The 14,498-nt window shown below is 43.4% G+C and overlaps 1 protein-coding gene across 1 annotated transcript in view; it reads right to left on the minus strand.

Moving 5' to 3' along the window:
- Positions 1-14,498, minus strand: part of DNAH5 (dynein axonemal heavy chain 5) — a 178,452-nt gene that overhangs the window by 91,610 nt on the left and 72,344 nt on the right. The window contains 3 exon segments of the mRNA XM_032220460.1: positions 5,346-5,522; positions 10,201-10,442; positions 12,929-13,075. Coding sequence (XP_032076351.1) covers positions 5,346-5,522; positions 10,201-10,442; positions 12,929-13,075 — 566 coding nt within the window.

The raw sequence follows: 14,498 nt of genomic DNA on the forward strand, positions 1-14,498 counted from the left end.
AAGGGCGGCGCGGAAGGTCTGGAGGGTGGTGAGGGTCCGAATCTCCATGGGGAGTTCGTTCCAGAGGGTCGGAGCAGCCACCGAGAAGGCTCTCCTCTGGGTAGTTGCCAGTCTACACTGGCTGGCTGATGGAATTCGGAGGAGGCCTAATCTATGCGATCTTATCGGTCTAGTGGAGGTAATTGGCAGTAGGCGGTCTCTCAAGTACCCAGATCCAATACCATGAAGGGCTTTGTAGGTGACAAGTAGCACCTTGAAGCGCACCCGGAGATCAACAGGCAGCCAGTGCAGCTCGCGGAGGATAGGTGTTACGTGGGTGAATCAAGGTGTGCCCACGATCGCTCGCGCGGCCGCATATCTGGCCACATGGGTGGCAAGCCACTACCATCTGGTCACATGGGTAGCAAGCCACTCCCAGAAAGGAGGCCACACCCACAGAGTAGGTTCAAACAATTTTGGAAACCCACCACTGTGCCATACCATCGTGAATGAAAACATTCTGGTGCTATATTTATTCTAAAACTAATGGCATTTCTCCCTTCTTTTAATCCCAAATTTGGCCAATAAACATAACTTTGTTTTATCATGCAGGCAATGTAATGAGAGAACCGATTCAATAACAGGAATGAACTAAACGTATTATTTCATGTAATCCATTATATTGCTTTTAATATGCATTGCCACTGTCAGATCCGTGAATCTGCCATTCTTCAGGGGAAGAGGGAGGCCCTATATTTCCTTTATACTTTATTCTCTTTCTTTCCTATATATTTAAGTATTTAAGTATTTAAGCATTTAATAAATTTATAGGCCGCCCAATCCCGCAGGACTCCGGGCGGTGTACAGAAATACATTTCTAAAAAAAATAAAAATTTAAAAATAGAGAAAAACAGATTAAAAACCACGTCATGCACTCAATCTAATCGGGGCTGGACCTCAGTCATGAGGTCAACAGCCCCAGGCCTGCCGGAATAGCCAGGTTTTGGTAGCCTTTCGGAAGGCCATGAGAGTGGGCAGGGTCCGGATCTCTGGGGGTAGTTCATTCCATAGGGTAGGAGCGGCTACAGAGAAGGCCCACCCCCGGGGAGCCACCAGCCAACATTGTCTGGCTGACGGCATTGGAGAAGGCCCACCCTGTGCGATCTTATCGGCCGTTGGGAGGTATGCAGCAGAAGGCGGTCTCGCAGATATCCGGGTCCTAGGCCATGTAGGGCTTTAAAGGTAATAACCAGCACCTTGAATCACGTTCGGAGACCGATAGGAAGCCAGTGCAGCTCGCGGAGGATAGGTGTAACATGAGTGTATCTTGGTACACCCAATATCACTCGCACGGCTGCATTCTGGACCAGTTGTAGTCTCCAAACACTTTTCAGGGGCAGCCCCATGAATATATCCTATACCACGTAATTAATTACTTTATAACTATTAGCCTGGCATCTAATAAGCCTGCCATTTTCCTACCTTTTGGGGAATGTGATGGGAGGGAGGGCCATGTGGATTGCATCGCTCAGGAAACAACTCTGAGAAAGTCTCCTTATTGCTTTCTCAGAGTGTCTGTTACTATAACATCTTCACAACTGCGGATTGGCTGAATCCACATCGGACTGTTGGGAGGGGCTCTATTTTCCTTTATTCTTATTGTATTGCCTTAAGGACCCCAGATCCTGCTTTGTTTTGCCCTGCTATCACTCCTTTTTCAATGAAAGGTTCCTTTTGAAATGCTAAGTTTCAAGAGTCTTTACTTCCTTGATTACTGTTACTGTAACGCGCTCTACATGGGGCTGCCCCTGAAGAGCGTTCGAAGACTACAGCTGGTCCAGAACGCAGCCGCGCGAGCGATATGGGGTGTATCTAGATACACCCATATTACACCTATCCTCCGCGAGCTGCACTGGCTTCCTATTGGTCCCCAGACGCGCTTCAAGGTGCTAGTCGTTACTTTTAAAGCCCTTCATGGTTTAGGACCTGGCTACCTGAGAGACCGCCTCCTACCATTTACTTCCCAACGACCAACAAGATCACACAGGTTGGGCCTCCTCTGGGTGCCGTCAACCGGACAATGCCGGCTGGCGACTCCCCAGGGGAGGGCCTTCTCTGTTGCTGCGCCGGCCCTGTGGAACGATCTACCTGCAGAGATCTGGACCCTTACCACTCTCCCGGCCTTCCGTAAAGCCGTTAAGACCTGGCTGTTGCGGCAGGCCTGGGGCTGTTGATTGATATCCAGTCCCGCTTAGATGGAATGGGTGATGTGAATTTTAATACTGTATTTTTTATTTTATTCTATTTTTAAATTTAAATGTTTCTTGTCTGTTGTGAACCGCCCAGAGTCCCCTGGAAGTGAGCAGCATACAAATCCGAATAAACTTGAAACTTGAAACTTGATTAAGGAGGGGAAGCTAGGCATTGCAGCCATGGTAAACCCCAGATTTATCTATGGATATGATGTTGTTAAGTTAGCTCTCTGTCTAAAAGCTAGTATCATGTATTGGTTCACCCTAAGGTATCGAATTCTGGATGGGTCACTCTCAGCCCTACACTGGAAAATCAAAAAATCATCCATCCACAAATCCATACCAGAAAAATCTATTACAGTCCATAGCCAACAATAAACACACCTTCGTCCTGTAGTTGGTGGATTTCAAATAAAAATAAATGGTGCCACAAGAAGAATACAAATATGAAGTATTAATAGAAACACTTGGCATATTAACAAGAGCCACTTAAAAAAAGAGTACTGCCTCTCATAGAAAATTAATCAAAGGACTTTTGAGAAGAAAATTAAATGTAGGAACATAATTAAAGTCATAAACACTCGGACTGTTCCAACAATTCAATATATTACAGGTAAAATTGATTAGGCACAAGCTCAATTAGACATTCTTCATAGGGAAACAAGAAAATTAATGACTATGAATCATGCTTTTCACCCAAGAAGCAATGTTGACAAACTCTATTGTGCCACTGGGAGAGATTTGCTCCAAGTAAAACAAACATTGAAGGAAGAAAAACACTTCTTGAATGATTTTAACATGCACAGTAAGTAATATTTATTGGTAGAAATTTGTAAAGAAAAACTACTGAAGACTTCAAAATAAACACACTATAAAAAGGAATCAATTGGAAATATAAATCTTTTAATTGTGTGTGTGTGTGTGTGTTTGTGTGTGTCTGCGGAGAGAGATAGGGAGGGAGGGAGGGGGAGAGAGACAGAGAGAGAGAGAGAGAGAGAGAGAGAGAGAGATTGCTAAAAGAAAATCAGGTACAAAATGTCTTGGCTATTGATTGAAAAGTAAAACTTGGTAAAAAAAATTTAAAAAGAGAGAAAGATTGAAGCAGCAACTATGCAGCATAAAAACAGGTTATAAAAACAAGCATGATACATAAGTATTGATTACAGACAGCTCTATTTTAGCCTCTGCATTGGACAGCAGCTGCAAATGCAACAACAATAAATTCATTTTCCTACCAATGAGCATATTTATCACAATAAAAGCCTTCAGTGTGAAATGGATTAAAGTTCTGGTCAGTTTCACGCTGCAGCCGGGAGCTAGCGGGAAGGTTCTAATCCAGGGGTGTCAGACTGGCAACCTGCAGGCCGGATGCATCACGCACAGGCCACGCCCACCCCAGCTCCGCCAAGGCAAAAAAAAAACCATCACGATATGTCACGCAACATCACGTGACGTGATCGGGTTTGAAACCCACGCTCTAATCAATTAATTAAGCCACAGGGCTGAGTTTGTAAACTTGTAATTAGCACTTTTCACTCTATGTCAGGGGTCCCTAACCTCTGGGCCACGGCCCACTAGTGCGCCATGAGCTGTTTACAATTGAGCTGCAGAAACAGCTGGCGCATATATTTGAGGGCACACACATCCTCACTTATGCGAACAGTAGGCAAGTGAATGCCTGTGCGCTCCATTTACTTGAGTGCGCTTGCTGGCCACTCATACGGAACCAATCCCTCCCCCTCCCTCCCCCCTCCCCCCCCAGACTGCAAAGCCAGAAGGGTTAGGGAATTCTGCTCTAGAAACTGGCTCAGGAAGAGATTGCATTTAAGCCAGAGGTGGGTTCCTACAAGTTCGCACCTATTCGGTAGAACCGGTTCATCAAATCTACCGAACCGGTTAGAAGCGGTTCCACCAGTGGACCCGGAAAGCAAGCCACACCTACAGAAGAGGTTCCAAAAATTTTATGAAACCCACCACTGGTCCTTGGAGATGATTATTCTACACTATCATGCTCATATTTATAAAACTCAGTGCCTCTGTGAAAGGTAGGGATGACTACTGCGTTTGTGGTGCAATCAGAACATTGCGTGTGTTGAAGTTGTTTTAACGCAAACCAAAGATGCCTTTTAAAAAACAAGTTTGCATCCTATTCTTATGCATGCCAGTGCTGTGTGTGAGGTAATTTAAGGTGGTTCTGACAAGTGTCGTCGGCATCTTCATATCTGGTCACATGGGCGGCAAGCCACTCCCATCCAGTCACATGGGCGGCAAGCCACTCCCACAAAGGAGGCCACACCCACAGAGTAGGTTCAAACAATTGTTGAAACCCACCACTGATTTAAGCAATCCATCTGCCTTGTCAGAGGGCAACCCACTTCCCTAGAGAAAATAAATAGGCTCTTTATTAAAAATTATAAATGAAAAGAATAAAAGTATTTTTTTAAAAAAAAAAACCTACCTTGCTTGGACCTGATTACTTAACTAATAGTTCCATGATTCCTATGCTTTTGATTAGAACTTGAGTCACTGGAAAATATATGTGACAATCACCACCACCACCACAAGTGGTGGGTTTCAAAAAAAATTTTCGAACCTACTCTGTGGGTGTGGCCTCCTTTGTGGGAGCAGCTTGCCGGCCATGTGACCTGGTGGGAGTGGCTTGCTGGCCATGTGACCTGGTGGGAGTGGCTTGCTGGCCATGTGACCTGGTGGGAGTGGCTTGCTGCCTATGTGTTTTCTCTCTCTCTCTCTCTCTCTCTCTCTCTCCTTCCTTTTGTCTCTCTGTCCCTTTTTCCTTTTTTTCTTTCATCTCTCTCTCACTTTTTCTTTCCTTTTTTCTTTTTTTATTTATTTTTCTTCCTTTCTTTCTCTTTCTCTCTCTTTGTGAGTGTGTGTGTGTGAGAGAGAGTGTGTGTGTGTGTGGTGGGTTTCAAAATTGTTTGGAACCTCCTCTGTAGGTGTGGCCTGCTTTCCGGGTCCACTGGTGGAACCTCTTCTAACCGGTTGGGTAGATTTGACGAACCGGTTCTACCGAACTGGTGCGAACTGGTAGGAACCCACCTCTGACCACCATCGTCATCATCATTAATCTGTCTGAGCAACATAAATGATTACCTTGCAGGGAATAAGGCCCCGAAGCATATTAATACTCTGCATGATCACAAAGGCTTCTAGCATCTCAATCTTGTATTCCAAGGACTGAATACTAAACCGGTAAAGCTCAGGAAAGGATGCGGTGTACAGTTCGCGCAAAATATCTGCTTCTTGTGAAGAACGCTTCTTCAGAAAACCCTGTCATAATTGAAAGCAAATCACCATCAGACTTTTGAAATTGTTATTCAAATTTACCAGATCGAGCAACTAGAGTTTAGTTTCAATCCTCTTGTTTTTTTATTTTCTAGGGGAAAAATACTTTTTTTCCCTCAAAACATTTCGTTTGGGCAGGAAAATAATTGTCTATACTTGAGGCAAATGTTTTATCTTATCTGCTTCCCAGACAGGTGATAATACGATGATGAAGATTAGCATTATCAGATGCAATTTTTATATTGGAGAACATTTAATAAAAACATCAAATACTAAAGAAATGTCAATGGTAATCTAAGTTGGAACACAGTAAATCAGTGGTTCTCAAACTTGGCAACTTTAAGACTTGTGGATTTCAACTCCCAGAATTCTCCAGCCAGCAGAGCTCTGCTGGCTGGAGAATTCTGGGAGTTGAAGTCCACAAGTCTTAAAGTTGCCAAGTTTGGGAACCACTGCAGTAAATGAATCAATGTTGAACAACATTTTGAGAAGGAGAAAAAAGTTGTGAAGTAAGTGCAAAGTCAATCTCAAGTATTAGAGAGCTATTTCTCTCATTCTGACTCTTTTAAAGTACTAACCGAATTTCTGAATGATTGTTCTTGAGTTCATTTCTATTGATTTTGTATTCTGTTTTTCCAGTCAAAGGAGTCCTTAAAGGCAGCTGAAAACTTTAAAAATGTCTGTGCACACCAGCCAGCTAGTCACAATGCAGCCAACATATGGACAACCTCTCTGGTTAACTAATTCCAATATAATAAACTTTTACTGGGGGTTGGCCTGCTGCCAATTACCTCCCAAAGACCCATTAGATCACACAGATTAGGCCTCCTCCGGGTTCCGTCTACTAGCCAATGTCATCTGGCTACTACTCGGGGGAGGGCCTTCTCTGTGGCGGCTCCGGCCCTTTGGAACGAGCTCCCCGCAGAGATTCCGACCCTCACCTCTCTCCAGGCCTTCCGAAAAGCCGTTAAAACCTGGCTGTGTCGGCAGGCCTGGGCTCGATGAGTTTCCCTTCCCCTCTCGAAGCGTGTGGCTGTTGGTTGTTTTAAATTCCCTGTACTTTTTGTTGTAGTTCTTGTGTTTCCCTTCCCCTCCTTTGGGTTTGTGCGCCGCCCTGAGTCCCGCTGGGAATAGGGCGGCATATAAATAAAATGAACCTTGAACCTTGAACCTTTTTCATTTTTGTTGCAGAAGCCATCGGACTACTGTTGTGGCCCGGCAGGAGCTGTTGGAGCTGTCGCCAGACTCCGACAGTGAGGGGTCATATGAGTCGGCCTTGGAGGAGGTGGAGGACCCTGGACAGGGTGTCAACTCCGAGCAGGGCGAGGAGAGACTGGTTGGCCACCAGGTGGCGGTAGAGCATTGGATCAGAGGGAACTTTCAGGAAAACATTTGGGAGTTGTATCAGGATGCATGCAGGCGCAGGGCTACTCGGCGTAAAGAACAACGGAGTAACTACAGGAGGTGATTACGAGCAGCTGATGCTGATTAAGATTCTCTCCTGAGTATAAAAGAGACGGTTTGTGCCACACCCTGGTTGCAGGAGTCAACGTTCTCGTTCACGAATTAAGAGAAACCAACTTGGAGAAGTAGGTTTGCTGTGAGAAGCCGGCTTGCAGTGCTGCGTAGATTTATAGGACTTTTTGCCAGAGTGATTATCTCTTTGTTTATTTTGGGCTTGCAGCCAACAAGAGTCTGGACTGATTAAAACATTCTTTCGTACGTCTGTTTTGACTTTCGTTCCTGGACGGAGAAGGGGGGGGTCAGAACAGACTACTATTGTGGATAAGGGCAAATTTATCTTCAATTTCTTCCTCATTTTGCGGGGTGGAAACCAATTCCTATGGAGTTGTTAGAGACTCCAACCCTTGGCTGGCTAAGATTGATGAAACATAATACTAGATGTCAGTGCCTTTCAAAAATTTACTGCTTGTCAGCCTGATTTTTACACTCATTTGGCTGTCTCCTCTCCCTCATATTTGCCATGAGAGTCATCTCTCCTTTTTTTCCTCTTTTCTTAATGTCCTGACCTTCCTAATTGACATGCAGTTGTCCCTATCAGGTTCTTTTACTCTCTTCCAATGTCTTCCTGCTTAGTCATTTATCATATTATTCATCCTAATAATTCAATGCTCTCCTTTACCACATGCTACATTTCTGTACCCAACAGGCCAGATCTACTGATGAAAGAAAATGTGCACTAAGACCTTCTTCCACATGCTTGCTGATTAGATTGCCATGTTCTCCTATTGTTCTGAACATTGCAGTCTCATCTCCTGCTGGTAGGGCTTACTGTGTAGTAATGACAATTTCTACAATCTAACTGTCAGGCCTGCAATTATATTCCTTTTAGAATTTTGGCCTGCCACACTTTCTCTTATTTCATTATGCTGTTTCGTTAGAATAGTCGATGGGAGGGGGGAATAGACAGGAGTGGGATTGTGGAATGTATTGTTTTCATTCTTTACTAGAAGCCAAGCTCATCTTTTGTCTCCGTACTTGTACACCTGACCGGAAGCAACTGGGTGTGGATGCCAGCGTGGAAGAAGAAGATTGGACCATGTGATGGATTGTGGGTGTGGGGACAAGATCATGAACTTTTAACTGGGTGGGATTCTGATGTCATTTCCAGAATTGGGATTAACACAAATGTGCTAAGATGTCTGATTTATTAAATTGGAACTTTAAGGATCATTTTGCCTTGGACTCTGATTTAATTCTACATGATATTTTGAATGCTGACACTAACATTAACTTAGGTACATAGCTCATTAATCATGGGATAAAATTCCCTAGCCCTAAGCTTATATTCATTTCCTTTCCAAATTTGGAAATCTGTGGGCTCTCTCATCTTATAGTTATAACCTTTCCAAGACTAATTTGATGAAGGTAAAGCTGAGGTTACATATTAGCCATATGTAGGAATACAATGAAAGGTGAAACAAAGTAGTATTAGAGGTACACTGAAGTTGTGAATGTTATTCCTTTTCAGAAGACCTTCCAATTATAAGATGATGTTTACATAGTATCATGTTGTGGCCCAGCAGGAGCCATTGGAGCTGCCCCCAGACTCTAAAAGCGAGGGGCCCTATGAGTCGGCTCTGGAGGACGTGGAGGACCCTGGACAGGGTTCCGACTCCGAGCAGGGTGCAGAGAGGCTGGTTGGCCACCAAGAGCCTTGGACCAGTGGGGAGGAGACAAGGGAGTGTGATCCTGACACCAGCAGTGAGTTGTTCCTGGATGCCCGGCACCGAAGAGCTAATAGGCGTCAGGAACAGTTGCGCAAGTACAGGAGGTAATTGCACTCAGCTAGTGGTCATTAGGCTCCTCTCCAGACTATAAAAGGACTGCTTGTGCACATGCCCTTTTTGCAGAAGTCAACGCAGGAACTAATGTTGGAGAACATTATGGTGAGCTTGCCAGGCTGGATTGCTGCCAGGGCTTATCTGTGCTGGATTGCTGCCCAAGCTTGTCTGTGCCAATTTGCTGCCAAGGACTTGTCTGTCTGTTAATTAAATGCCTTAACTTATCTTTAGTTGGAGTGTGTTGGTGTGGGACGAGGGGGGTTAGAACAGTATCATATCAGAAATATGTGTTAAAACATAGGAAATGGAGTTATGCGTTTATGCCATAAGGGAGCAGAAAGATGTCCCTTCCCACATACAGCTGATGTGGGGAGGAAGTCAACATGAGATAATATTTTACATGCCACCCGAACTCTTTAATGGAGTTCAGGGATCTGAAGACAGCGACTCAGAAGAAGATGACTAGATGATCCTATCAAGCTCTTCACAGCAATTAAACTGGATTGAATGTCAGACCACAGATAAAATGAGTCCCCGGAAGCTTCAAGAACCTGATCTAACCTCATTAGCACAGTCGCCCTTCTAGGAAGAGACAATGGCACCAGACTGAAAATATGAAGATATGAAACACAATCTTTTAAGACTTCAAAATTGATCAACAGTACTTTGAATTGGGAAATACCACAAGCATTCCTAACTGATTAAGAATAATCAGTTGTATAGCATGTTACAGTAATTCACCTTAGAGGTCACCAACATATGGATATGGTGATCATATTCCTATAGAAGAATCTTGTACCAGAGTTGATAATGACTTTTCTTAGAACATTATAGCTGTAATGTTAAATGTTAAGGCGGTTAGTAGTTGGCATTATTGGTACTTAGTAGCTAAATCCCTGAAAGTAATGGCTGTGGAACAGGGGTGGGTTTCAACCGGTTCGCGGCCGTCCCCGCGATCCGGTTGGTCGCCGAACCCGGAAGTAAGTAACTTCTGGGAACGGTGAAGGCCCCCCTCGTGCCCGCGCGCCCGCGCGCACCCGCACCCGCTCCTTACCCGGTTTTGCCGAATTCTGCGCTTCCATGCATGCGCAGGACACATACAGCGCCTGCGCGATCCTCCAGGAGCAGCTGGAGCATCGCACAGACGCTAGTACGCCACCGGCCTCGTTCCAACCGAACCGGTTGGAACGGGGCGAGAAACCCACCCCTGCTGTGGAAGTACATACACCAATTTATTAGAAAGCTATATGTCTATTCAGAGTATGTTACAGATTTTTCTATAACTGCATTCATAATCTAATTTTGAGCAGTCTGAAAGCGATGCACGACACGGTTTGAACTCGTGAAAGCAAATATACCTCAAGAACAGGGCTCCAGTTGAGAACAGATGAGCTCATAAATACCATGCCGTTCCTTGACACTGTTGCCGGAGAAGCGTTGTCAATATTATGAGGCTCAAAAACAATTTTACAGTTTGGTGCCATGGGGATCCGATCTCCATTAGCCAGGGTCAATGTTTTGTTATCATCAAGCACCGAGTTCAGATTTTCAATCCAAATGGCATCAACAGGGCCATCGAGGACAATCCAGATGTGTTCCCCTATACCCAAAGGGGAGAAAACATTTCTTGTAAAGAGATCGTTTTGGGATACAATCATTTTCCTCATCAGGAACATGATTAAACAGCAGAAGCAAGAAAGATTAATTTGCTGTGCGATATTTATGGTCAGCTTCTCAAGTGGTTCTGAAGATCAGTGGATGATCTTAGACAAGTTCCTACTTAAACTTGCAGAAGTCTCTCTCAAATATTTTCATTTTCATTTCACACAGTCACATATATACTGTGCATGACCGGGGCCATATAACGTTGAGCAATAAACACAGCCATCTTTGTCAAAAAACTCCCCAAAATACAAACCCAATATACCACTTCAACCCTCCATACATCCTTTCTTTCACCCCCCTCCAACTTTCCTTTCTCCCCTCCAACATTCCCCTCTCCTACTTCCCCTCCCCCTCTATCACTCCTTTCTCCCAATACACTCCCTCCCTTCCATCTCACCCTCCTTCTGATCCTCTCTCCCACCCTCTCTACCCCTCTTTCTTCTTTCCCTCTGCTCCTCCCTTCGGTGTATTTCTACTATCTATCAATCTAAACTTGCAGAAGTGAATGCCAGCCAATGCCATCTGGCCACTACCCGGGGGAGGGCCTTCTCTGTGGCAGCTCCGGCCCTTTGGAACGAACTCCCCACAGAGATTCGGACCCTCACCTCTCTCCAGGCCTTCCAAAAAGCCGTTAAAACCTGGCTGTGTCGGCAGGCCTGGGGTCGATGAGTTCCCTTCCCCTATCGATTTGTGTGTCTGTTGGTTATTTTTAAATGCTTGTATTTGTAGTTTTTGTGTTTCCCTTTCCCTCCTTGGGTTTGTGCGCCGCCCTGAGTCCTGCTGGGAATAGGGCGGCATATAAATAAAACGAAACCTAAACCTAAATGCAGAAAAGTCTCATTTATATGATTTCTTTCGCTGGCTCTCTCTAGCAATTCCGAAAAGCACAAAAGGAGTATTCTATTTTAACAGTAATAGATTCTATTTAGTAATAGATTTCTCAAAGCAAGTAATATGCTGGGGAAACATTACTAACAAGGTACTTGACATTTTTATTTTACATGGAAAACCCTCGACAGGTGACACCTAAGCAATGAAAAGTCATCCTCCTATTCTTTTTCCCCATCTGTCAAATTTTGATAAGAACTGATTCTTTTGCACTCTCTTTCCTAGTCTGCGGGGACAAAAAATATCCACACGTAGTGAGCAGGCTAAGGATGCTAATAAAAAAAAAAAGATGTTTAAACTTGGGGGCAGGGGGAATGCAGAGAAGAGCAACTAAGATAATTCAAGGCCTGGAGACTAAAACTAAGTAAAGGGAAGGACTAGGGGTGACATGATAGCAGTATCTCAGTATTTGAGGGGCTGCCACAAATAAGAGGGGAGGGTCAACTTATTTTCCAAAGTACCAGAATGCAAGGCAAGAAACAATGGATGGGAACTAATCAAGGAGAGAAGAACCTGGAATTAAGGAGAAACTTCCTAACAGTGAGGATAATTAACCAGTAGAACAGCTGGCCTTCAGAAGTTATGCTTTATCACTGGAGGTTTTGAAGAAGAGACTGGACAGCTGCCTATCTGAAATGGCATAGGGTTTCCTTCTTAAGCAGGAGGACTAGGACCTCCAAGGCCCCTTTCAGATTCTCTTCTCTTCTCTTCTCTTCTCTTCTCTTCTCTTCTATTCTATTCTATTCTATTCTATTCTATTCTATTCCATGTTGCTTGTAGCCTATGGGGCTGAAAATGTTGCCTAGTCTTGTTACAAAGACTTGAGGCTTATCCATGAATTTAAGAATTATATTTTTCTTCTGCCCATTTATTGGCAGTTCAGGAATCTAAAACAAGAGGGTCACATTATTGTAATAATCAGATAAATACAGCAACCAACTGGAATAGGGGTGTATTTTCCAGATCAGCAGGTCGTTTTCCTCGCAATAATCCATCTATGTGGCCTGCTGATAGCTTTGAAATACAATTTTCAGCATTCTCAGCCATTACCAATTATAGCAATAGCAATAGCAGTTAGACTTATATACTGCTTCATAGGGCTTTCAGCCCTCTCTAAGCAGTTTACAGAGTCAGCATATGGCCCCCACAGTCTGGGTCCTCATTTCACCCACCTCGGAAGGATGGAAGGCTGAGTCAACCTTGAGCCGGTGAGATTAGAACCGCTGAACTGCAGATAACCATCAGCTGAAGTGGCCTGCAGTACTGCACCCTAACCACTGCACCACCTCGGCTCATGAAATGACTTTATAGTAACATCGGGAGAGACAAGTAACCTGTGCTCCAAACTCAACCCTGTCTGTTATTGCAACTTCTCCTCCATAATATGCTCCCATGAGCCGCCTCAACTTTCAGACTAGGAGGGCTCGATTAATATTATAAAAAAGGAGAGAAATGATGGGAATAATGGATTTTAGGATGTTTTTCCTACGAAAGGAATAATCAAATATAACTCTAGCAATTATAATAGAGTACCCTTCTTGGCCTTTAAAGTTTTCCTCCAAAGAGTGGAGAATATCCCATCTGTCCAGTCATTGGTTGCAACATCAAGGCGTCCAAACATCTGAGGTGCAGTAATGGCCTTTGGATTCATTCTCATTTCACGGTGGGGTTGGCCACAATCTGTACATGCCACAAAGGGAAGATCCATTTGAAATCATTGCTCCACTAGTATAGCATTCTGTCAACAGGCAGATTTTAGTTCTTTGAATTTGATAGTGCAAAAACATTTTGTGTTTTTGCTCCACTAGTATAGCATTCTGTCAACAGGCGGATTTTAGTTCTTTGAATTTGATAGTGCAAAAACATTTTGTGGGGTTGCAATGTTAAAATTATTCATAGTATATTGTGAACTGAACATAGTATATTGGGAACTTAACTGAATATTGTTCATTTATTTTCAGCCATCTTCAGAAGGGGAGAACGCAAACTGAAAATAAAGGAATCCTCAAAATTTTAACATGCTACTTGTTGAATTTTTTTTCTTCAATCTTAGATTTCCAGGTAATATGAGATTGCAATTTACATTTTTCTTTCATCGATATAAATGTCATGCATTAATAGTCCAATAATATCTAAGATAAAACTGTTTTACTTTTGTTCTTTAAATACACAATTCGCATTGGGTGATCAATATAAGGAATGATTTGTGCTTTGCAACTTGTTTCACTTGGAAGTTCTTGAAGTTAATAAAGCATGTTAAATAAGCATTATCATTTATACACATTTGCAGGACTTTTATGAACATGTACATTTTCATGTTGAACATTATTTTAGAAAAAGTATGAAACTGCTTCAGGCATTGTACACATGTAGGCATCCACCACAGTTAATCTCTTCTTTGTTCATTTTAAGCAGCGAGACTTGCTGTCCCCTCCCCGCCATAATATTACCTCTAGCAAATTTCACTGCAATTAAATTTGTATTTTTAAAAATAGCTTTAGATCTACATTTACAGATTTTGTGCAGCAAAAGACCCATTGGGTGGTAGCTATTACCAATTAACACTGGCTAGCTCTTTGGATTTGAAGGGAATAATAGTTTGAAGCATGTGGGACACTTTTGCTGCATCTGTTGGCAACTGATTAAAGCAGTTTTGTCATTTTCTGGGATTGGATGGTCCATTGCCCGCAGCTACGATACAATTCCAGGAAAGGACACATTTGGTTTAAGAAGTTAGCAAAAGGTGCCTGCACGTGCTCCAAAGTATCCTTATCCCTTTCAATCTGAAACGCTGCGTAACCTTTCTACAAGTAAACACCTTAAAATCTATTATCTCGCTTAGATAGCGCACAGGATGGCAGGCTTTGAAGTCAGATGCTCAGCTAGCGTGCAAAACTGTTAGCTGAACCCTTGGCACTGTGAAGTCAGCAATGAAGTCACTACAATCTATGGGGAGATACAAAGCTTTGACACCAGTGGTCTACTTCTCCCCATGGCTGGTATGTTTTAAGAGGGGAAGGAGAGGGTTAGAAGCTGGGGGGAAGTGGGGGGAACTGTTTCAACAAATAATTGAAGAGGGAAGGATTTAAACTGTTGCTAAAAT

This window comes from Thamnophis elegans, chromosome 6 (assembly GCF_009769535.1).
Source record: "Thamnophis elegans isolate rThaEle1 chromosome 6, rThaEle1.pri, whole genome shotgun sequence".
NCBI classification, from domain to species: Eukaryota; Metazoa; Chordata; class Lepidosauria; order Squamata; family Colubridae; genus Thamnophis; species Thamnophis elegans.